The sequence below is a fragment of the Panthera tigris genome, chromosome A2, assembly GCF_018350195.1.
Source record: "Panthera tigris isolate Pti1 chromosome A2, P.tigris_Pti1_mat1.1, whole genome shotgun sequence".
Taxonomy (NCBI): Eukaryota; Metazoa; Chordata; class Mammalia; order Carnivora; family Felidae; genus Panthera; species Panthera tigris.
The window spans coordinates 100,653,505-100,680,118 of record NC_056661.1 but is presented as its reverse complement, the minus strand read 5'-3'; the positions used below and the strand labels follow the sequence as shown (position 1 = coordinate 100,680,118).

The 26,614-nt window shown below is 36.7% G+C and overlaps 1 protein-coding gene across 1 annotated transcript in view; it reads right to left on the bottom strand.

The window, feature by feature from the left end:
- Positions 1 to 26,386, bottom strand: part of GLCCI1 (glucocorticoid induced 1) — a 104,471-nt gene extending 78,085 nt beyond the window's left edge. Inside the window, exon 1 of the mRNA XM_042967175.1 lies at positions 25,849 to 26,386. Coding sequence (XP_042823109.1) covers positions 25,849 to 26,299 — 451 coding nt within the window. The 5' untranslated portion in view covers positions 26,300 to 26,386. The remainder of the gene's footprint in view (positions 1 to 25,848) is intronic.
- Between the last annotated feature and the right edge of the window lie 228 nt (positions 26,387 to 26,614).

The window sequence follows — 26,614 nt, the reverse complement described above, 5'->3', positions numbered from 1 at the left end:
GTGTCTCCCTCTCTCTGACCCTCCCCGTTCATGCTCTGTCTCTCTCTGTCTCAAAAATAAATAAACGTTAAAAAAAAAAATTAAAAAAAAAAAAATAAATGAAAACAGCCATTAAGTCACATAATGTGTTGGTGTGTGTCTGTGTATGCCTTAAATTACCTAGTATTGATTAGAACAATGTTAAAGAATGCTTTAAAAAAAAAAAATTGAGAATGCTTTTTTGCCACTACAGTGTTAACACCTGGGCATGTCTGAGAAGTAAAAGAAACAGCTTTCTAGTATTTCACTTAGAAACGAGATCTTAGGCAATCCTAGAACAGAAAGACACAAGGCTCTCAGGCAATTCAATGGTGGACTAAGCAATGGAACTCAAGGATGGGATCCTGTGTGGCTTTCTTACAAGGATCACCAGGCAGCTTGTTAAAAACGCAAGTTACCAGGCCAGACTCCAAGAGATTCTAATTAAGAAATTATACAGGGGAACCAGGTATCAACACATTTTTAAACCAAACCAGACTGATTCAGATGCTTCATAAGGTTTGGAAAACACTGAGGTCCTAAAGCAGTGTTTCTCAAAGTCTAAGACTTTTGTTAAATATGCTCACTTTTGTGCCTGTTTTCTTATCAACCATGTGAGACTCTTTGGTAGAGGAGAGGGATCAAGAAATCTGAATTTTCAGTAAACATCCCAGGTGACTCTTAATGCTATTAAAAGCTTAAGAAGCTATGTCTGAAGGACTGGGACCAGATCCTTTGGAACTGTAGATACTCAAAAATAAAAACCTGCTATGACAATAATTTACTCCCATTTAAAGGCACTGGAAGTTTGACTACATATACCTAAGGAAATATCCTGCTGCAAAGTCAACCAACTCTTTGAAATCTGCTCCTAGCAGCTAAACTTCTAGAATTTAATAAATTTAATACTCATCATCTCCTTTAAAAGGTTACTTTCTAATTTGAGGCTAGCCATGACATAGGAAACTTCACATTTTAATACAGAAAACTCTAGGCAGAATGCTTAGGCACACCAGAAAGATGAGATAACAAAGTTCAATATAGCTTCCTTTGGACAGAGATCTTCCTGTCCAAACAGGGTATTGTGCATGCAAATAAAAGTGAAGTACAAAAAAATTTACTTCCTCAAACACATGAGGAAGTCTGAAAAAAATAGATTAAGTAGGTTCCCTTATAAAACGAAAGTGCCAGAGCAAAATTAAATCAAATATATAGGTAAAGTGAAATTTAAATTTTAATAATTAATTTGACTACAGCATTTAAGCCTGAGTTTATTAAACAACCTTTATCTTTACAGAAAATCAATGAGCTTTTCATGACGTCTAACTTCATTCATTCATATTATAATTTCAATCTTCATCATTGAAAATCAAAACAAGTTCACTAAGCCAAGATTGAAGACATTAAATTACCTTTCTTCAACTTCAACTTGAAATGATACAGTTCCTAATCTAGTGGAGATCAAGAACCACTATAAATAAATACAGGTTGGAAATATTCACCCCACTGGCTCACTCAGGTTAAAAATAATTTTGCTAAAGGCCTATTTGTTATCAGGGATTTGCTTCAGTATTTCTGTAGTGAGAGCTCTTCCTCGAGAGCCATAGTTTTAAATTATTATCACTGACAAAGATTTTCTCCTTGGCCAAACTTTAGTCAGGCTCCTCTGAACTCTTCTCAACTAGGCCCTAACTTTTGGGCTTCCATGTTTGTCTCTGCACTGTCCAATTTTAGCAAGAATCCCTACCCTCAATATTTGATCACTCTTGATATCTGATCAAGTTCCTCATCCTCCACCACCCCCATGTGATATCTGATCACCCTAGACTGCCTTCGACAATAACCCTGTGATGTCTGTTTAGCCAGAATCCTCCCTTATCCCAATGTTTCCTTCTTAGTAATTTTCCATCCACTAACACTCACCCTGCTCCTTGGCTAGAAATCCCCACTATTCTTTGCTGTATTCAGAGTTTGAGCCCAATCTCTCTTCCTCACTCCAAAACTCCATTGCAGTGGTCTCTACACATATTACAACAGTTTCCCTGAATAAAGTTTGTCTTACCTTTCTTTAACAAGTCTCATACTTTTTTCTTTAACATCACCAGCAACATTGAGTAAGAGTCTCCTTACCTGACAAGTATAAAGAATGATTTCCAAAATAAATTGCCAAAGTTTTTTTTCAAGTGTATAAACAAGAATTAACAAATGTAAAGGGAGACTGGTATACTTTTCTAGCCAATCTAAAGTACGTTAATATCGGTCACCTAGTAGAATTATTACTAGATTCGGTTTTCCAAAGTCAACATAGTCCAGGCACTTTACTAATGGCCTTTATAGGTCTTTCTTCCTTGACATCTAAGAACACAAAAACACATAGGCCATATAAAACAAAATCATCAAAATAAAATGAACTTCAGATAAGAGACAGGAAGGACACTAGATCTGAACATGCTAGCTGAAATCAAACTAAAGGGCAAAAATTGAAGCCCTCTTAGTGTGAGTAGATTCTGAAACATTAATCAAGCATACCTGGAATCCTGCCACAGAGGCAATCTAGAAAACATGCAGAAATGACCATATGGCAGCCCTGCAGAAATCTGGAAAGGAACCAATCAAGAAGTTGACAAGAGAAACAAACATGCTTCTAACCAAACTGAGCCTGACACAGCCTGTAACCTGAGATTTGTCAAGAAAACAATTTAAAAAAATGTAGTCCTGCAGCCATTTAGGAATGATCTTATGGGTTACAGCTCACTCAAATTTGTGTGAAATGGCACCTAAGATGAGATAAGGAAAGCTTTCAAGCTTGTTTTCAAAGAAAGCCCAAGAGAAGATCTTTTTGTATCTTTTGTTTTAAAGAAAATTTCACTAAGATAGCCATAAAGCCCGGTGACATGCAGTGGAAGAACACGCAACAAAGTAAGATGGGGCTCTTGACATTTGGAATACATCTACAAAGAAATTACATATGTGGTAGAGAAGATGCTAAAAAAAATTTTAATGCATTTTTTTTTCTGGTAGCAAAATAATAGTCCTTTAAAGAACCTTGGTGAAGTCATAATTAGTAGAAGGTTCATAAGCTTTATGAACTTCCAATGAATTCAATTCACAGAGATTCCAAACATCTAAATCCATTATGACTAATGGGCTGAGACATTAAAGAAATAATCATCAAGTATTAGCAACTATAAAAGAACCAAAATAAGATGGTCAAAGATGAAAGTAATATTGTAATTGAAAAGAAAGCAAGTATTCTCTAATCAGGAGACAGAATATTCCACAATATTTTGTTTTAAAGAGCTAACTTCCAGTTAAAGCATTGGTAGAACTTGGAAAATTTTTAACCAAATGAGGTAGATTCACTATTATATCCCAATTTAAAAAGAAAAACAAACAAGTGCCCTCTTTAATACCTATCACCCGCTTAACCCACCCTCTCACCCACACCCCTTCCAGAAACCCTTAGTTTTGTTCTCTGTAGTTAAGGGTCTGTTTCCTGGTTTGTCCATCTGTCTATATGTCTCTGTCTCTGTCTCTCTCTCTCTCTCTCCCCCAACCCTTTTTTTTTTTTTTTGGATGAGCACTGAGTGTTGTAAGTGATGAATCAGTAAATTACACGCCTGAAATTAATAGGACATTGTTTACCTGGAATTTAAATAAAAACTTGGGGAATAAAAGAGAAAAAGTAAAATAAATTTTATAATGTGGAAAAAAAAAAGAAAAACAAAAAGGCTACAGAATGGGTCATATCTTGACTACAGTGTGACAACCAGTTTTACTGATGAACTCAGTAAAACTCAGTTTACTGAGTACTCAGTACTGATGAACTGATTTTTAAAGTAGGAAACAACTTCACCCAAATTGTGATATATAGCATTTTTCCTCAAAATTTACCTTTTAATGAGGAAAAAATAGAAAATAATTCACTCATCTAGAAAAGGATACTAATATTTTTTTCAGCTGTTTTTGTTTGGAATATATGTCCATACATATAGTAATTCTCTCTCCCTCCCCCTCTCTCTCTCTCTCACACACACACACATGCCCTCTCTGTTACCCTCCAGAGTACAGTTTCACTTCATAATACTAACCTCTTATTTTTTATTTTAGCACTATGGCAGGTTTCTAATATATGTAGCATTTTGTGTCTATTAAGTAGAGCAATAAGTCAATATTCAAGACAGTTCTTCATATAAAAGTTTTGTCAAGGGGCACCTGGGTGGCTCAATCGGTTTAGTATCTGACTCTTGGTTTCAGCCAGGTTAGATCTCACAGTTCTTGAGTTTGAGCCCTGCGTCTGGCTCCACGCTCAGTGTGAAGCCTGTTTGGGATTCTCTCTCTCCCTCTCTCTCTGTCCCACCCCCACTTGTGTTCTGTCTCTCAAAATAAAGAAACTTTAAAAAAAAAAAAAAAGAAATCTTTTATCAAAAAACTGCAAAAGTAGGAAAAGATTTTACAACTCCCTGTGACAAGAGAGCAAAGAAACTAGTCAAACCAAAGAGCGAGGGAAAGCACCTGCAACATAACAATGTCACAAAACGGCCCCACAAAAACTTCAAATCTAAGTGAATAGGGACAAAGATTCAGAAATTAAGACCATCATGTTTTGAACATCTGTCTGAGAGGCAGCAGAAGGAAAGTATGTGGGCTTCTGACAATCCTGAGAACAAAAGAAAACCAATCACTATTGGGTAAATGGAAAGGACAAATCTGAGAACAGTAGCCAAAATTGGAAGGGGGTTCTACAGGAGTGCAAGAGGACACCAAGTGAATAAAGTCTGAAGTAGTGGAACTATATGGCTAGTCTCAAACTTAACAAAACTGCTTCCAATACAGAGTCCAACAATGAAGAGAAATTACTGGGAGTCCAATCAAAACTGAACATAACAGGGACAATACAAGCAAAGCAAACAGAAAGTTCAGATAAGTTGGGGAAGGTAGTCAAGGAGAATGATAACAAAATCAAAAGATTTTAAGTCATTTTATAAAAACAAAAGAAGTGAGAATACTAGAGTTCTTAAGCTAGAAAAGCTCTACCTGAATGATGTCCCCCTTCTAAAAACACAGTAAAATTCATTTCACCTAAAATGTGAGCAAGAGAAGAGCAAATAAATCCCACATAATTATTTTTTAAGTTATTTTTGAAAGAGACAGAGAGAGCATGAGTGGGGGAGGGGCAGAGAGAGAATCTCAAGCAGGCTCCACACTGTCAGCACAGAGCCCGATGAGGGGCTAGAACCCATGAAACTGTGAGATCACGACCTGAGCCGAAACGCTCAGAGTCGGCCATTTAACTGACTGAACCACTCAGGCACCCCAAACCCACACAATTACACTATGAGGGAAAATAGGGCACAAACAATAAATAATGACCTACGATAATGAAAGCAAGAAAGAAACACATGACCATGTAGGATGAAAATTGCAACCTAATAGCTCAAAACAAGCTAAAAGTCTTTTTTAAATGATAGAAGCAATGAAAAACCTCAGGATTAGAAAAATTCAGAAGTGATGTGTTTGAGGGCAAGGAAGATATGAAAAGAAAAGTGACCAAACTCAGGAAAGACTTAGAAACATAAGAAAAACTTATTTCAGGAATGAAGACTAAATTACAAAAAATACAATGGGCAATGCCTTAACAGAAATTACATGAAACATAAAACACATTTTATAATTTTTAAAAAAAGGAAGAGATCAAAATATTTCAAGAGAAAATGATTAATATGTACCATAAGCAAGATGAGGTCCAACATATGTTTAATAGGAATCTTTGAAGGAGACCAAAACAACAAAACAAAAAATACTAAAAAACTCTAAAATGAAAGATAACTTGAAACTATATATTGAAAGTACATACATATACCCAGAGAAAATTGTCCACAACAGCCTACATCCAACACATTTTAATAAAGCTAAAGTGACCTTTAAAGGCACAGATAAAAACTATAGCTGAATTCTTGTTAAAGTATGGAGAACTCAAGGAGTATCGTTGCCATGAGTTTCTCCTGAAGAATTTACCAGAGACTAAGCTTCATACAATGAACAGCTGGCAAAGGAATTAACATAAAAACTGCTAGGAGGTGCAAGGAATTCAGTTAATAACTTTGAAAGGACAAAGGAGCAGCAGATTGCCCAATATTGCTAAGGCAAGTTTTGTATCACTACATGAAATAATGGCCAGAAAAAGATCTGAAATTCATAGTCATCCTCTTAGCACATTTGAATCTTAGACTATAAATTTACAGAATAGCTGCAAACCAAATGTGAGTTATTAAATTCCCTCTAGAACCAGATACATACATTTAAAAATTTTTGATATTCTCTAGCATTTTGATTGTGTTGACTCAGAAAAACTAATGCTAGCCTTAGAGAGGTACACTTTCTTCCTACTTAACCTAGTAAAGAGATGAACTCCTGCCTAGTCCAGAGGAGAAAAAAGCTGGAATGGAGCATCCATAGTCACTGCATTAACAGAATTTCTGCCCACCCCCCAAAGCTGGCAATCGCAGAGGAAAGTTTCAAAGTGCATCTTATGGAAGCCTGCAGCAAGAACCAGGAAGGGATCAAAGGACAGGAGTTCCTTTTATGGGAAAAGGTGGAGTTTACCATGAGAAATGGCAGGGCAATGGACAGAGGGATTTGAAGAGAGTCATTGGAGAAGAGGACTTTCTCCTTGCAAGGGGCTAAATCTAGAAGGGACAAAAATAACCAGGCTCTTTGCATACCATCCCACCATCTACTGGGTATGCCAATAAAGAACAAAAAGTCTTAAAGTAATTTTAAAGGCCAAGAAAGCATTGATTATGACCACTAACATTATAGGATCAAGCTCTTATTCACTACTAAAAAAGCACTGATTATATTACATAAAATGAGATCTTTAGAAATCTGCATGACAACTGTAGCTCTTCTGATTCTGAAAAAGAATCTGAAAAAAAAAATTATCAGCATTCTTACCCCTTATGTGAATGAAGAATGAACTGATATGTCAGAGAGAGCACCACAGTTTCCTAGATCAGTAAATATTTCTTCTCATGCTATCTACACTGAAAATTTATAAGAATTCAAAATCCAAAGATACTTGTACATACAATTTATAAACAAAGTTAAGACTTAAGCACTTAAGTTTAGCTATCAATACTTTGTTTAGGTAATAAGAACTATAGGTTAGCTCATAATAGCATAATAATAGAATAAGTAGGTAACTCCATGGTTAAATGCAGAAATTAGGAGTAAAGGCCTAGAAAGAGAGTTGACTGCTTAATTGCAACAAAATATGACTCCCAATCAAGCAAATTTATTGATGGCAGGGAAACAAAAAATGGTTAATCTCTACTGGAATATATTTGGATACCACTGACCTGCTTAATGAAAAAGAATCTAATAAATTAAATTTAGTCTGCAAGCTGTATTTTCCCCCAGATTGTGTCCCCAGATCCAGCAATGGACTAAGAAATACACAACTAACTACACTTCCCTATAAACCCAGAACCAATAGGCTCAACAGAATGAAGACTTCAGAAATAGGGAAACACAGATGTTTATTCTAGCATTTACTTTCCTAAATATTGACACCAAAGAATCAAATACGTAGCTGTGAAGCAGTAGTTTATCCAAAATTGGATGCTTCATTAAAGCTGGAAATGGCCAAAAGCTGCAGGAAACATCCTGAAGGAAAATGCCTTATACAAATGACACCTTTGTAGAGGCTATGGAGTAAAAAAGAACATGGTAAAAACCAGTTCTGTGTTTGCATACACAGAACACCTTCCACCTCAACAATTCTACAAATATTGTGCATTAAAGGTTGCCAGGAAATGCTGCCAAGGACTGAGAGCAACTTAAGAAAAAATAAAATAAAACTACTAGTGGCATGACTAAGTGCACAGGAAAAGTGTCATAAAATATTTTAAAATAGCATATTTTATTCCTCTAAAATAGCCATAGAACTGCCCATTATAATCTTAGTCAAAAATAGTCTATTGATTGAACTGTACTTCAGTTCAAAATGGCACTGTCCAGGACCTATAAATGGAATAAAGTCACAAAGTTCCAGAGTTTATATTAGATCTGAATTAATTTTCCCCTCCTTAAACGATGAAAGAACAATGTTCAACCTGAGTGCCCAACAACTGTGTGAACCAATATCAGGCTACAGTTTTGGATACAGGTTGAATCACTTAACAACACCTAGACTAGCTGAGGCTTTTAGAATAAAAACACTAACAACATCTCTAGATATACTGGAAAGACTCATCTCAATTTGGGGGAAAACCGAACCACACCACAAAAAAGCTGGGTGAACTGGATTTACATTTCCCCTTTCTCTCCATTCTTTCCCTCTTTACTTCTGGTTAGAATTTTTTAAATTCTTCCTATGTAGTTTTAAGATAGAACAAGTACTGAACAATATAGGTTTAAAAATTATGAATAATGCAGTTAACTTATTTTTCATGCAGATGTCAAATCCTTCACTTATCTTTCTCTCTTTCCTATCTTTTAGCTATTTTACTTTTGCAGCATAGGACTGATCTACCAGAGGTTGACTCCTTCCCACCCAAAGGTTTTCATCTCTCACTCTTTTTTTTTTTTTTTTCCCTGTTCCTCTAACACCTAGCACAACTACTCAAGAAACATTTGTTGAACTTGTGGATATCATTTGCCCATCCTCTCCTAGTCTTTATGAAATAAATATTAAAAAACTAGAAATCACCCGGTATTTATCCCAGACCTCTTTACTGAAGACTTTTTAGAAGAGCCGCAAATAGGACAGCTCCATATTTCTTTTTAATATTCTGTATGTGAGGCTCATCTAAAATCATTGTGAATGAAGTACAAGACAGTGACAAAAGTAGCTTGAATTCAGGTCCTACTGTCATCCTATTTTCCACATTTATATAAAAGATTGTAATTTCTATGCTCAGATATTTCACAAACAGGTCATTAAAATAGGTTCATTAGGGGCGCCTGGGTGGCTCAGTCGGTTGAGCGTCCGACTTCGGCTCAGGTCCGATCTCGCGGTCCGTGAGTTCGAGCCCCGCGTCAGGCTCTGGGCTGATGGCTCAGAGCCTGGAGCCCACTTCCGATTCTGTGTCTCCCTCTCTCTCTGCCCCTCCCCCGTTCATGCTCTGTCTTTCTCTGTCTCAAAAATAAACATAAACATTAAAAAAAATAAATAAATAATAAAATAAAATAAAATAGGTTCATTCAATACAAAACTCTTCATACAGTGTATATTCAAAAAACATGTTTAACAAATACACTAAACTTCTTGGCCTGCCAAGCATGCTGGGAGACCATGTACTTATTTTTAGTCACTGAAACCACCATTGCTGAAAACATCCCTGAACTTCTTTTGAATATGATCTTTTAAAATTGTAATCAAAGAGTAGTTATGGAATCGTTAGTGAGAATACATAGCAAATTATATAAATAAACATTCCACCAAGATCACACAATCAAACTTGACACAGTATCTCTTGCATATTGACAGAAGTACTGATAACGATGAATCCCACTTGCCAATGTGTTGAATCAGATGTGGAGAGTAGGCCTTCCAAGGTCAATTTTCGAAGTAGTTCTAGTAGTAACAGCTGGTGGACCACCTTTCTTCATGCTCTGAGATGCAGTAAAGTTGGTAACACTAGCATCTACAATTATCCTTGTAGATAGCTGAGATCACATTTTAGAATCTCACTAATTATTATCATAAATTGTTACCACAGATAGGATAATCCAACTTAAACTAATTTAAGGTCATCTATCTTACCTTACAAGGAACATGTATTCAAAGTATGGAGCTATGTAAGGATAACAGCATTTTCAATGAAAAAGTGAGTTCAGTTTGCAAAGAACACGAGGTACCAGAGGGTGCCGAGGTAAGTCCTTTATGTCAAGCTAAGGACAGGATTTTTTTTTTTTTTTAAAGAAAGAATGTGCTTATAGTAGTATGATGGCTAAATTATAGATGGGACACTTTAGCAGGGGGAAACCACAACTGTATGAGCAACAATAATTAAGAAATGGAAAGGATAAAGAATGCAAAGAAGCCACCAGATTCAGGACATAATTCAGAGGAGACGGGACAAGATACAGTGATGAGCAGGATGGGAGAAATGAGGGAGGAAGAAGTCAATGATTATGCCGACAGGAAGTTAGAATTCAACCCAATGATGCCCTAGGTCTGAAAGTCTTAAGGTTGTGTTCCATAGTGCCAGTAAGCAAATAAAAGAAACCATTCAACTCCATTCTGTACCAAGTCTCTAAGTTGGTACAGAACTAAATCATTTGATACTCTTTACCTTGATAATTATACTCCTAATCGCATCTTATTACACATAGATAATTAGAGTACATTACTCAAATCTGGAATTAAATCAAATTCATTTATAATTTATTAATAAATTATTGTTTTTTGTCTCAGTACATGGAAAAATAGGCCACTTTTTCGAAGCTGTTAACTTAGAAAATATGATATATTCTACCCTGTGAAACATAGGTTGAATGCCCTTTAAAACTTTGCATACAGATGGGAAAAAGATCAGCAAGAAGGTAAAGAGCATGAGCAAAACATCCACAGATAGTTACAGTGATATTTAAAATATTTGGTATGTCAACTTGCAGAATGTAAGGAGAACGTCTGTTTTAATTTGCTGTACACAGGTACCACCAAGAAGAATACCCTCTCCTGTCTGCAGAAATGCAATTACACCTTTCAGTCCCTCTTAAAACTTTGAATTTAAATACCAACATAATCTTCTACTCAAAAATCACAAAGCCAACTTCAGCAGAAAAAATTATCATACATTTCTTAATAAAATTAAAATGCATACAACTGAGTTGGCATTCTAAACTGTGTTAGATGATTTAGAAAAGGAAACTTATATTTAGACTTATCAATTTATATCTCCAAACCAACCCAACAAACTTATTTTATACCAAATAATTCTGAAGTAAACAGTTTAGTCAAAGAGGTCAGCATTCAAGACATGCCTCCAGGAAGGACATATAATTATAATATAATAGACAGTAAGCTTCCCCATAATCACAAAGAAGATGTGGTTAGATATCTACTGATTTCATCTTATGTGAGCTAAGCACAGTTTCTGTGTCACTACCACCCAGTATATTGAAATTACTTGAAGTATTATGAAAAGATGACCATGAATTTCTGTATGGAGAAAGTGTCAGGAACTAATGATTACCCAGTAGTTGCTGAGAAAAGGATGTGAACTCTAGAGTCTTCTCTCTTTTACATACCCATACCACCACATCCACATGGTATAGACCTTACGAATGAACATATTAGTTGGCCAATTAATTTCCTAGTCCTTAAGAAACTTTAAGCTAAAATCATCCTATAGTAATACACAATTATAAATAAAATCATAATCCACAGCACTAATCTTATTTCTAGTCTAATTGTGCTTACTTATTGCTTACTTATTGTCCTCCTGACATTAATAATGGTAGAAGGTTTTGTTAAAGTTTTTCATGCAGGAAGAAATATTTCCTCCATGAAGCTGGTTGGAAACAGTCTGCTAGGAAATTACAACTGAACCAGTAACTTCCTTTTATAAGGACAAAATATTTCAGAAAAAGCTTTGTAATACTTATCTAATTTAAAAGCATATCTTTCAATTTATCAAAATCAACACTCAAGAAAAAAAACACAAATAATCCAGTGAAGAAGTGAGTCAAAAGACAGGAATAGACACTTTTCCAAAGAAGACATCCAGAGATGGCTAACAGACACATGAAAAAGTGCTCAACATCACTCATCATCAGGGAAATACAAATCAAAACCACAATGAGATACCACCTCACACCTGTCAGAATGGCTAAAATTAACAACTCAGGCAATGACAGATGTTAGCAAGGATAGAGAAAGAGGAACCCTTTTGCACTGCTGGTGGGAACACAAACTGGTGCAGCCACTCTGGAAAACAGTACGGAGGTCTCTCAAAAAATTAAAAATTGAACTACCCTACGACCCAGCAATTGCCCTACTTGATATTTATCCAAAGGACACAGAAGTGCTGTTTCAAAGCGGCACATGCACCCCAATGTTTATAGCAGTGCTATTGACAATAGCCTGAGTATGGAAAGAGCCCAAATATCCATTGACTGATGAATGCATAAAGAAGATGTGGTGTGTATATATATATGTGTATGTATATGTGTGTGTCTGTGTATGTGGCATGTGTATGTATATGTATATGTGTGTGTATATGTATACATATACACACACATATACACACAATGGAATATTACTTGGTGATCAAAAAAGAATGAAATCTTGCCATTTGCAACAATGTGGACGGAACCAGAATGTATTATGCTAAGCGAAGTAAGTCAGTCAGAGAAAGACAAATATCATATGACTTCACTTACATGTGGAATTTAAGAAACAAAACAGATAAACATAGGGCAAGGGAAATGAAAATAAGATAAAAAGAGAGAGGTAGACAAACCGTGAGAGACTCTTAAATGCGGAGAACAAACTGAGGGTTACTGGAGGGGTGCTGTGTAGGGGAATGGGCTAAATGGTCAAAGGGCATTATGGAGGACACTTATTGGGATAAGCATTGGGTGTTATATGTAAGTGAAGAATCACTAAATTCTATTCCTGAAATAAAAAATAAAAATAAAAAAAATAAAAAGCATATCTTTCCACAAAGAAATGTGAGAAATAAAATCATTAGTACATATGAGTTCCTTCCCTTTTAGGGGTTAGTTGAATACCAAATTTCTTAGAATCTTTAAATTCAGACTAGAAAAGGAATGGAAAATATGTATTCATGCTCAATTATGACAACTTCTTAGGATATTAGTTAATTCTGCTAAATGTCAGTAGAACATTTTATGCAGCAATGAGAAATTACACTATTCAGTAATATGTTTTTACAACCTCAGATGAACCTCAACCTTGTGTAACTGACTTCCTAAAAAGTTTGTGTAAATAACACTTTGGTAAGTTGAATAATTTTACTTGCACATAAGCTAGACATTCTCTAAAGCAAATAACCACCCCCAAATCTGCTCTACAGTTCAAAATTGTTTACATTACAAAAAAATTTTTTTACATTACAATGAAGCACAAATTCATATGTAATTGACATTCTCCTTACTTGGAACTTAGGATAACCATGATCTTTATGAAATAACTATAAAAACATTTGGAATTTTAATTGAAAAAGCCCATCAAATTTGGGACATGATGACTTAAATTTCTCTAACAGCTTTAAAAGCTGATTCCATGGAGACTAAATAGGCCAAAATTCACTTAAAAGAACTCTAAATGTAACTTAGAAACTCACTTCGTAGAAGTGTATCTTGCATCTTTGAAAATATGGACTGTCCATCCCTATCCCACCGATTTCTACCAACAAGAGCACCCAGCTTCAATTTCATATCAAGATTTAATAAATCAGTGCTTTTCCAACCTGATATACTACCACTGAATGATAAAAACCATCAGTTACCTAAACATTTCGGCATTTTAGAAAATGGCAACACAAGTGTAATCTATTAATTTTCATCTTTGTCGGATATTTATAAGACTGCATGTCATAGTAATAATCACTGTTCAGTGATTTGAACCCAGCTACTTATATAGCTAAAACAAATCTCTTATTATAAGTCCTATGTAAAGATTTAACAAGTGTTTGCTGCAGGGCCTTCTAGGCACCAGACACCATGGTGGATGCTAGAACACTATAAAGGACAAGGTGCTATTTGGTGAAGCACGAGCATCCACCAAAATTACAGACACATTAAGGTGAGTTAAGACAGATGAAAAATCATATATAAACTGTTAAAGCCTTGAGAATTGCTATTTTAACAAGGGAATAATACAGTGAATCTAACCAAATATTCGGCTACCATACTATTTACTTTCTTTTACATTTTGAGGCACTTAATACAAGAACAGAATAATATTTTTAAATGACACAGCAATTATTAACAATAATTTATTTCATTATTTTTCCTATGCCTTCCTATTTCCTAGAACTCCCATATGCAATTTTACATGGTTTATTACATGGTTATATTCCGAGATTATAACTGTTTCTTCAGTGTCCCATAGGCAACATAAAAAAAAAAACCCAACCCAGAACATGAACTTCATCTAACATCTATTTTACCATGAGATTAAGTGTAATACTTATTCCATTAAATGGGACTATCTCTGTATAAAGATGTTATTTTTTGATCACATGGCTTAGTACAAAGTAGAACAGGACAATTGTCTTAAAGATGAACATAAACCAACTAGTAATACTAAAGACTTTAATCTTAATAATCCTTTAAGGTAAAAACTATGAATAGGTAAAAATTGAAAACTACATTGTGAGTACAGTAAAAATAAATGTCATTGTGTATTCAACAAAGATATCAAGTAATGGTAATGCAATGTATGAAAAGCTTATTTTCTATACTATTTTAGCTTCATAATAGCAAATATTTAGCCAAAACCAAGTTGTACTCATCTCAACAGTCTCATGTGACACCACGTCCAGGTATCACTATACATTACTACATACTACTACATTTTTACACGAGAAGCCACATCCAGTAATAAAGTTCAGAATACCAAGAGGGTATCTGTGTGTGTGCGCGCACAGAAAGTGCCAATAACATCATCCTAGGTCAGGCAGGAAAAGAACTTCAACCTAGATATATTATGGAAGCCACTGAATGAAGCTCTCCTAGGCTTCATCTAATGAAAGAAAAACACATAACTAGAATATTTGGTATTCAACAAATACCAAAAAGCTCACCTTAACTTAGGTAAGCAAGCAAAGGAACATGATAATTCTTATGTGATGCCCAAAGCTCAGAGAAAACAGTGGGTCAAATTCTTGCCAGATTTTAAATACATGGACTTTGATAAGAAGTATGAATCTCGTGAGAGCATCAACTGCACCTAGACCATGCATTCTGTAAGGGTCAAACTAAGTTCCTCAGATATAGGAGGGATTCAACAAATATCTATTGTGCAAAAGAAGGCGAGAATCTATTCATTTTACTCACCACCATATTGCCAACAACTAGTCAATAACTGAAACAAACATTTCTTGAATGAATGAACAGTTACAACGGAAATTACATCACAGCTACACTAATCTTTGGCCATGTTAACCAAAAAGCCAAAAAGTAAGCAAATTCAAGTGACTAAGGGTTTTGTTTTGTTTTTAAATAATGGGTCACTCTGGGATGTAAAGAATAGGATTTTAATATGTTTTTTAAGCTATCTGATCAAAATATTGCAGAATATTGTAGTTTTTTTCAAAAAACCTTATCTCTGAGCACAGTCCAGCTCCTTACTTTTACAATACTAATGGACATGTATTTAGCAATTTTTGCTAACCTCTGTTTAGTAGATGCTAGACACTTACATTAAATAACCTAACTTACAGTTGTTCTTCTTTTCACAGCTACAGATCAGATTTCCTCCAAAAATACTTTAGAAAAAAGACAATGACATTGTCACAGAACTCTCAAAGATACTGTAAACATATTTTGTTTATAGACTACCAGCTCAGATATAAACAAACCTTTATTTTACTATGATTTTTTTGTACCTTCATGGAAAGATCACTTCACAGGTGTACATGAGAATAGCAGTTTTTTATAGCTAGACCTGATGTAACCCTGAGTAATTGAGCCCTCCCGGTTTTTATTATCTTCTAATAAAGAAATATTGCTTCACTAACTCAACTCATAAATTGATATATTTAACTAGAAAATTTAATTACAGAAGAAATGTCATGAGAAACTTCATCCATCACACAGACTCTATACAACACGTTTTTTAAAATTTTGGGGGGAATGTTTATTAATTTTTGACAGAGAGAGAGAGAGAGAGAGAGAGAGAGAGAGAGAGAGAGGGAGGGAGGGAGGGAGAGGGAGGGAGGGAGGGAGAGGGAGGGAGGGGCAGGCAAGGCAAAGAGAGAGGGGGACACAGATTCTGAAACAGGCTTCAGGCTCCGAGCTGTCAGCACAGAGCCCAATGTGGGGCTCTTCTTAGGAACCATGAGATCACAACCTGAGGCAAAGTCCAGCACTGAACTTGACTGAGCCATCCAGGCGCCCCTACACAACACTTTAAATATCATAACAATACCCTTTCTAATGTTACTTATGAAAGGGCTCATGTTCCACACTGACTATTAAAGAGAGCTTACAGTAAGCACAACTGACATTGAAAAAAATGCCAAAACACCATGGAAGAAATTATTAAAATGAAGCTCAGAATATCTTTTCTACATCACACCAGCAAACCTAGAAAAAGTCAAAGAGCCCAAACTTCTCTAAGTTGAGAAGAGAGTGTACCTTGTTGCTATGCCATGACAGTGATATATAAAAAGGTGCTCTTTCGAATGCTGCTAAAATACCAAAGGATCGCAAGAGTCAAGAATCATGTTAGAGATGAATGGAGCCTTATGATGCTTTATTAGAAATGCAAAGTTTAAACTGTCAAATAAGAAAATACAAAAGACCTTATTCTATCCCGACTTTGAGATTTCACACGAAAAGCAGTTTTAAAAAATTAAATTCTTCTTTAACAAAGTGGTAGAACCTTTAAGGACCAAAGGAAAGGCTTACTGATGGCATAAAGTTTTGAAATGCTAGGATATCCTTATATGCATACCTGAGGCCTGAATCATTGGGAATACTTGCAACTATTCTAAGTTCTGTGGACCCTAGAGTCCAGTCCCATTTAGCTTTCTCTTCACCCAACCCTCCAATGCTATTTTTGACCTTTCTATGACTTAAGTGTAAGCAATGGGATAACCCATTGTGCATACTTTCCTGTCCCATAATGAACTGGGTTCCAAAAGCAAGTCTCAGCTAACCTGAAGTCGGGGCTTAATAGAGAGTTATATGGGCCCTCTGGCCCTATGTGTATGCTGTCTGATGTTGGACAAATTACTCAACTTCTCAAGATGTCGTTTACTCATCTGTGATGAGAGGTTATAAAAGTACTCTACACTAGGTTCCAGTGAAGGCTAGTGGCTGACATAAAGGCTCAATAAATGATCATATTATTAAGAATTATCTAGTCTATACTATCGTAATGAAAATATGGTACTAGCATAAAGATAGACACACAGACCAAAGGAACAGAACAGAGAGCCCAAAAATAAACTCACAGATACATGGTCAGCTAATCTTTCACAAGGATGCCAAGAACACACAATGGTAAAAGGATAATCTCTTCAATAAATGGTGTTGGAAAAATGGATATCCACATGAGGAAGGATAAAACTGGACCACCTTCTTACACCATATACAAAATTAACTCAAATGGATTAAAGACTTAAAAATAAGGTCCAAAGCCATAAAACTCCTAGGAGAAAATATAATGGAAAATCTCCTTGACATTGGTCTTGGCAACTGACATTTTGGATATGACATCAAAATCACAAGCAACAAAAACAAGTGGTACTATATCAAATTAAAAAGCTTCTGTACAGCAAAGAAAACAATCAACAAATTAAAAGACAAGCTATGGAATGGGAGACAATACCTGTAAATTACCCACTTGACTAAGGGTTACTATCTAAAATATATAAAGAAGTCATACAATAGCAAAAAGAAATCAATCCAATTAAAAAATGGGCAAAGGAGTTGAACATTTTTCCACAGACATAAAAATGACCAACAGGTACATGAAAAAGTGCTGGACATAACTAATCATCAGGGAAATGCAAATTAAAACCATAATGAGATACGACCTCACACCTGCTCAAATGGCTATTATCAAAAGACAACAGATAAAAAGCACTGGCAAAGATGTGAAGAGAAGGTAACACATACTATTGACGGAAATGGAAATTGGTGAGAATAGGAAACAGTACAGAGGTTCCTCAGCAAATTAAAAATAGAACTATCATACAATCCAGCAATCCCACTTCTAGGTATATACATCCAAAGAAATGAAATCAGTATCTTAAACAGCGATCTGCCCTCCCACGTTCATTCCATTACTCACAATAGCCAAGATATGGAAATAACATAAATGTCCAATGACGGAGGAATGGATAAAAAAAAGTATGACTCACTCACTCACTGACTCACACACAATCACGAATATTATACAGCCTTAAAAAAAATAAAAAAGATGGAAATCCTACCATTGACAACATAGATGAACTTGGAGAACACTGTACTAAATAAGCCAGACACAGAAAAACAAATACTATATGATCTCACTTACATCGAGAAACTAAAAAAGTCACATTTATAGAAGCAGAGAGTACAGTGGTAGTTTCCAAGGGCTTGCAGGTGAGAGAAATGGGTAGATATAGGTCAAAGGGTACAAACTTTTAACTGTAAGATGACCAAGTTCTGGGAGAATGATGATGAATAATGTAGAGCATGGTGACTCTAGTTAATAATACTGTACCGTATATTTGAAATTTGCTAGGAGTAGATCTTAAATGTTCTTATCACACACCAAACAAAGGCAGTAACTATGTGAAGCAATGGATGTTTTAATTAGATTGACTGTGGTAATCATTTCACAGTGTATACATATATCAAATCATCACACTGTACACCTCAAATATATACAATTTTTATTTGTCAATTATACCTCAACAAAGCTAGGGGGAAATATTAAAAAAAGGAATTATCTAGTTTAATAAACTTACTTTTCCTCTCAGAATTTTTTTCTCTAACCAAAACTCTAAAAATCCCACTTCTCATTTTAAAGATAGAGAAACTAAGACGCCAAGAATTAGTGACTTGCTATAAGTCAAATGTTAACATTGGAAATAGAACCCAAGTCTCTTAACTCCAATTACTTTCCAGTATACCTTTTTGTTTCTAAAACTCCTTTATGGTACCATTTGGAAAATAATTTGACCTTTAAATGTGATAATGCTGGAGAAAAGAACTAGGTTATTCTAGCAAGGAATAATGTAACCACACATTGCTTCATTCCACCTTCATCAAAAAAAAGACAATCCCAAAAGCAAATTTATAGAATCAGTTATAGGGCAACTCTAGTTGTCAGTCAATGCTCAATCTTATATTAATGCTACTTGTAGTAATCACTTTGTTAGGTACGTAAGTATCAATAAAGATAAATAAGCCACCAAGAGCTCATTTATGTCTTCTTTGTTCTGCTTAAGGAAACAATTGTAAAATGTCTTTAGAAAATGCTTCATCAAATATTTAATTTTTTAGTAACGTGAAAGTTAAAATTAACGATGGGGACTACTCACAAAAGTTCTCTTTGTGGTTAACCGGATAAATAAGGAGTTATTACTGTCAGTAGGTGGTAGGTATTTGATCTTTAGTGACACTAGGCAGCAAGCTGTATCAGCTTATGAAATATTCAGATATTTAATTCTCATGGCTTGGAAGAAAATTTTGGACACTGACCTTGCCACACAATAATAGGTTTCACTAGTTTCTTTAACTCATCCTTATTTTTGGTGAGCCATCATTAAGGTGCACCATGGTGGCACTTCATTAAGTTACAAACATCCACAGTGCAAACCCACAAATTGCAGTGATAACTTGTTAGCTCTTGGGAGGACTGAATTAACCTAGCACCAGTTGCTGAGACAATCGAGACCAGTCTCTGCTTACTGATTCCTGAAGCATTCATTACTTTACCACCACGTGTAATTAATTTTTAATATTCATTGAGAAAATACCTCCCACTATGATTCAAGGACAGCACAGATTCTAGAGGAGAAGAGGGCCAGACACAATCAAGTTCATATCCTTGAGTCCTCGGCAAGGATTTCTCTCTCACTTGCTCTCTCTCTCTCTCTCTCTCTCACATACACTTACATTGTTCTGTAAGAACAAATGAAGAAATATGACCAATTCATATATATTCTATTCTGGTTACATTCACCATCCTGTATCCTACATGTTTAAATATTCTGAAAATGTCAAAGCATATCCTGGCACAGTGTAACAGTGCTGTTGAAAAAACAGAAACCCTATTCTTTAGTAATTCTATTAGCTCAGAAATCACGGGTGATCACCAACATCAGAGTCTTTTTGAGTTAGGAGCAACAAGATAGTTTTGTGGAATAAACACTGTATCTGGAATCAGATGATTTGCACTTCAAATCCACTTTCTTGATAAATGAACATATACATTGCATAGTATATAATAAGCACTAAAATGCTTTCCTCCTTTCTACCTACAGCTAGAGGCACAGCATAATATAGGGGAAGTGACTGAGGTATTCCTAAACCTATCTCCTCCTGTTATTTGCCTCAATAGCATTCTTTTGAAGTAAACAACACTGCTTAAAGGTATCTGCCATGGTTGTTCCCACTACATTTAAATACTAGAACAGTAGTTTTCTCTGTAATTGTTCATAATGTAAGCAAAGTCCTTACTTTCTTCAGAATTACCGCTAACCTATTACAATTTGTTTTGCAGAATAAACACAAATCTTATTCTTTTAGAGTTAGCTGGGTGATGGGCTGGATCATGGTCAGTTTATGGGGTCCAAATAAGGGATAGAGAGAAAGAAAGGGAAGTAACTTCTGGCTCTTCCATCAGTTCCTTAGGCTTTCCATACCAATAAATGAGTACTGTTCTCTCTTTCCTCCACTTTTGGCAAATTCTATTAAGAGACTATCAGTCTCAAATTCAACCTCTTGTTAAAATACAAAGTATAAAGGACAGAAACAGCATCAGAAATTTATCATTTAATAACAAAATTATATATTAAGGCAAAAGACAACAGTGCCTGGCACAGATGCTGTGGAAAAGCCTATCTTGGTGGTGGTGGTGTTCAGGAATCTCAAGCTCTGGAAAAAAGAATGAACTAAAATTAAGACTATCATGGTCGTTAGTATGTACTACTTGGCAGAATATTAGCTACATGCGAAAGTTTTGATGAAACAGGTTTTTAGAAACTTGTTTGAATTTCAGACTTAAAAAAATCTTCTCTTATGAGTCATTTATTGAACATTGCCATTTATTTCCATTGTTATTCATTGCCATAGAGCCCAATTATTTCTTTGTTTTCTTATTCACATTTAGTCTGCATTATCACCAATAAAAACCACAAGGATGCCATTACCTTTCACCATTTACCAATGCCTAACTCCTAATTTGCATTAAATCCTTGAAGAAATGTATCCTGCAGTGAATGACATATCCTTCTATAAAAAGTACTGTAAATAATGAAATGATTTTTAGCTCAGTATACACTAAGGATATAAAATGAGTGTGTGTATACACTCAGTATACACACACAAAGCTACACACATAGTTAAACTGACCAAGATACTTTTATAAAACTTAGGTGTATGATATTCAATATGCTAAGAGTAAGTTAAGGGAGAGGAATATCATCTTTGAACATAAGACAGTAGTTTAAGAACAACTAACTTCCATAAATTCACTTATCTATTTTGCTATTCACTCCCTGACCTGCAAATCTCATGCACCATAAGCGATGGCAAAAACTAAATCATTAATGCTGCCGATCCTTAGTGTAAGTTCTCAAAGGCCTAAAACCTTTCCCAAAAATCAGTATTTGAAACCTGTCATTTTAGAAAAAACAAAACAAAGACACTTTCAACTATTTTTACTCAAGTATAGGAAAACTTTGAAACAAGTTCCTCTAAGCACTCTAAGAAAACTCATTTTAAAAGAGACGGCCATGAGGAGGGCCTGATTTCTAAGAGTATCAGCCTGAGAAGTAACTTTATACAAAGAGAATGTCTGAGCATCTCTAAAAAGGGGAAAAAAGTAATTAAAATGTTTCATTCCACAAACTGAGCATAGTGTAAAAAGACTCAAGAAGGAAAATTTAATGAAAAGATTGAAACACTGAAAGCAAATTAATTTGATTAAAACACAAAGACATACACACATTGTATGAAGTCATTCAATATTACATGCTAACTGGCTTTGTATTTTCTTTTAAAATGTAATCACAACTTAGCATAAAACAATAAAGCTCTCAAGATAACCATAAAAAATTCTAATCAAATTTCACTCTGGAGTTTGTAATCTGTTAGCATAGTAGGCCTAAATAAATGTTCTGTTAAATCAGGGATCAATGCATGCTATTCTCCATAACAGGAGCCATATAAATTACAAGCTCTTCCATGCTTTTTTAACTAGATTTAGTACACTTAAAAATAAGCAGTATTCTCCATTCAGAGTTCTCTAATGCAACTCCTTTTATATCTTTTAGAATTTATAATTCATCCTAGTGCTCAATCTTAAAAAGAACACACACACACACACACACAAAAGGATTTGCAATTGCTACTTACTATCTTATCTTGCACAGTAAAATTGAGTATTTGTTCTGTTTCTAAATCCACAGGTTTTGCTCTGAGGTTTCAGAAAGAAGCAACTTTATTTTCTTTTGATTATTACTCATGATTTTAGCTTACAGATGATTAACTTTAACACTAACATCCTGCTATATTCCCATTTGAGTTGTTCTATTTATCTCAAAGGTAGACTTTATGTATTACCATTACAAAAAAATAACTATTTGCATAATACTTTATGATTTTACATCTATTACAAACACATCACAGGGAGCCTGAGGATGCATTCAGCAGCTTGTCATTCACCACTTCAAGACCCTTCAGAACCAAACAAGGGGGAGGGTGACATTTTGCTAAATGGCAGAAGTAGAGAAATGAATATAAATAACAAACCTTGAAGTTTTAAAAATACAATAGAAATTTAAAAAATACAAAAATATGATTCACATGTATAAACGAGATAGTTTTAATTTGTAAAAGTCCATATCCTTTATATAGAGCAAGGTTATTAAAAGACTTACGTATCTTATGATACCGTTTCAAATTATCTAAAACCGTGCTACAAAAATAAAGAAAACTGCCATCTCGTTTAATTTTATAAATTAATATATTAAAACTGATTGCACCAATTACAGAATTCAGCTTTTCCTCAGCTTTATGAAATAACCTGAGTATCATTTCTTTATTATTATAGCCTAACCCTAAATATGCATATTAAGAATGTTTAAGAGGGAAATAATAATGATCTGACATGTTTAGAAATTATGTTGTTTCATAATTTCTTCTTGGTAAAACAATTACAAAGAAAAGTATTTGAAGCTTCTGTATTTTCTTCCATCACCACCGGTCCAGAAAAAAAAAAAAAAAAAAAAAAGAATGCTCAGTTATGTCACCTCCAGTCCAAATGTTCATAGCACTTGAAGCTTTCTGTAAACAATATGCCTCTGTACTAAATACATATCCCTGGAGCCACCATCTACTTAATTTAACATTTTAAAATGTAGTTTCATATGCAGCATAACACCATCGTAAATACACACACACACACACACACACACACAGAGGAGTGTGCAAAAAAGGAAGGAGGTGGAGAGCAAGAAATGGAGCACGTTGTTGTTTTTCATTCATGCAGTATAGTGATGTCAGTGCCTGCAGCAGCAGCAGCAGCAGCAGCAGCGGCGGCGGCGGCAGCAGGAGCCTTGACCTGTAGAGGCTAAAATCCACTGAAGTCAGAACCTCGCAGAATTCAAAAGAAACTGAGTAGATAATGTTTGAAAAATTGTTCAACTGTTCATAGTATGGATTTTAAACGGCTAACTAAACAGAATAGATTAGTTGCACAGTTTTAATTTGGGTAGAGAGGGGTAAGGCAGGATGTGAAGTAACATAAAGGTAATATAATCAGGGAACTGAGGGCTGAAGAGCCTGCATTGAAAATCCCTTAAATCTAAGGAGCTGACAAAACCACCTGGTGTTAAAAACAGCAGAAAAGCCTCTTCTCTTCCCAAGATAAGCTCTCTGGTGATGCAAATCTGTCTGCTGCACAACCAGACTCAGAAAAGCGTTTTCATCATTATTACATTAAAATTGAATTAAACTCGGATGTACCACACTACAACAAAGAGGATAGTTTAAGCCTGATCACAAATTTCATTAAAACTACTTTATTAGGGACCATGTAATTCTTAAGCAATTAAGACTTTTGAAAGATGCAGAAAAACAAGTTGTACTATGATGTGTTGTAAGATGTTAGTGTTTATCAACAAAAGGGGAGGAGGCACTACATAGCCATTATATTGTTACAGCAACTACTCTTACTCTGCCCACAAAACCCTCTGTACACAGTCTGAAATGGTTATTTTATGGCTGTTACATTAGTCCCTAAAAGAAAATCCCAAAACTCAATCTATGCACTGTTGAAGCTAAATCACTCAAAAATTTCTCTAACTGCTGCCTTCTATTCGTTCTTTTACCGCTCATTTCATATAGCTCCAGAAAATGTGTAAGGGAGCTGCATATGGCATTAATCTGTTAGAAAATGGTGGCCTTTTCTATAAAATACAGCCAAAGATGTGTGTTCAGTTGTGGTCATTATTAGGGCGATCACGTTGTTTTCATTCATTCATTCAGGATTTGCTGGAGGATGTCAGTTTCTGCAGCAGCTGGCTTGACCTGGGGGAGGAGTGGGGGAGCAAATTCCTCCTGGTGCATACAGATTACAGGAGATATTTCTTGGTGCTCATGTACACATACCACTGCACTACATCCTACTCTGCCATACCATCAAGTGGTCTGAAAACAAGTGCCTTAGCAACATGCTAATTACCGGCCAGAAATGTTAAAAAAAAAAACACAAAAAACCAAAAAAAACAAAAAAAAACCCACTAAAACTGCAATCTATCACAACATAATCACTTTCTCCAAGTCTAAGACATTCATTAAAAAAAAAAAAAAAAACTCCATTAAAAAAAAATTCCACATACCACATAACCGTACGAGCTCCACAGTGTTTCCCTTCCACGCAGAGTTTTCCACTCGGTATGATCAGTTGTCTCCACAATACTGCAGCAGGAGCAGCATCTGTAGCTCTAGCCTGGTATCTAATTATATTAGCTACTCCACTCTCCCTTATGAGCTTTAAGTCCCTGTTTTGGCTAATCTTCCTTTTCTCCCCCAGGACTCAACTAGATCATGCACTGTGTCCCCAGACATAAACAAAACCAAACCAAAACAGAAAACATTAAGGGAAGACTAGAGCATCCACTAGCTCACCACTACCTTTGACACCTAACAAAAAAGAAACTTGAGATGCTTTAACAGCTCAACTGAACTGTTAAGTGTACTTAAAAATGGAAGGAAAAAGTGAGCACACTCCACAAACAGGTCTTTAGAAAATTACCATGAAAATCTTGAGTTGGGCATTGACTATTTCCAGTGAAGTACTGCTCTGATGCATATGACTATATTAAGTATTGAAAAAAAGGGAGACGGGAAAAAAAAAAAACAACACTATACACTTCAATTGCATACCCAAAACTGTCTCCTCTACACATCCAACAGATAATCCTTACATCATAACTAATGCCACCACCCTTCCAAAAAAGAAAAAATATATATATATGCCAGTAATCACAGACACGTTAGGAACTTTGTAGGAAAGCACAAAGAGCTTGTAGATTACAACCACCACCTTATCGGCTGCCAGAGTTTGTGTGCGTGTATTTTTAAGTGTTTCGCCCAGCTCCTCCTTCCCCGCTACCAACAGCAAACACATGAGTGAGCTAATCAGCTCTTAAACTGAAAAACCTTTCGATGCAGGCGAGTGATGGAAGATAAAATCTGAGGGGCGGCATGTGGGTCAAATAAAAGTTGTTTTGCAGTTCGCTCCTCCAAGCCCCGCAGCGACCGCAGGGAGGTGAGATTCCCAAAGCCACTTTCACACCTTCGATAATGCACTAGCAAAGAGAAGCCCGGAGAGGCTGAAGTTTCCACGGAGGGAACCGTCGGGGAAGACGCAGCCCGGGAGGACGGAAGGGTTGGGCTCGCTACCTCTGCACACGGGCGAGCCGGGGCTCCGTCTCTCAGGTGAGTTGCTCCTCCGGTGGTTCTCGGGGGACCGTCTCGGGCGGCCCTTGGCCCGCGGCGTCGGCTCGGTCGGGGCCGCGGCCGGCTGCAGCGTCGGGCTGGGCGGACTGGGGCCGCGGGCCGCGCCGGGCCCCGGGAGGTTACCCAGCGAGGCGGCGGCGGCGGCGGCGGCGGCGGGTGGGCGCGTGGGACTGTGCTGGCTGCCCCGCAGGAGCTGGTAGGGCACCGTGGCGCGGATGGGCTGCAGCAGCCGGCCGGCTCCCGCAGCCGGGGCGCAACCCACGCTGCCGCCGCCCGCTCCGTTCCCGCTACCAGCGGAGGGGGCGGCGGGCGGGGAGCCCGCGGCGCTGCGCCGCATCCTCTGCGGCGGGGGATGAGGGGTCTGAGAGGAACTGGAGGAGGAGGCAGTGGACATGGTGGCTCCGCGGGCCCGGGACGACACCGGCCGACACCGAGGCGCGGAGCGGGCGGCGCGCGAGCGTGTGGGAGCCGGCGCGATAGTGCGTGCGAGTGTGTAAGGGGGAGGGGCGGGGGTATCGGGGAGGAGGAGGAGTCTCTTGGCTCCCCCTTCCCAACGCGCACCCCCGCGGCCTCGGCGAAGGGGGAGGGGAAGGCTGCGAAAACAAACGCCCAACGGCCCCAACCGCCGGGCCAGGCTCGGTGTGGCGGTCACGGCCGGGGCCGCGAGGAGCCCAGAGCCGCCGCCGCCCCGGGCATCGCGCTGACAGGG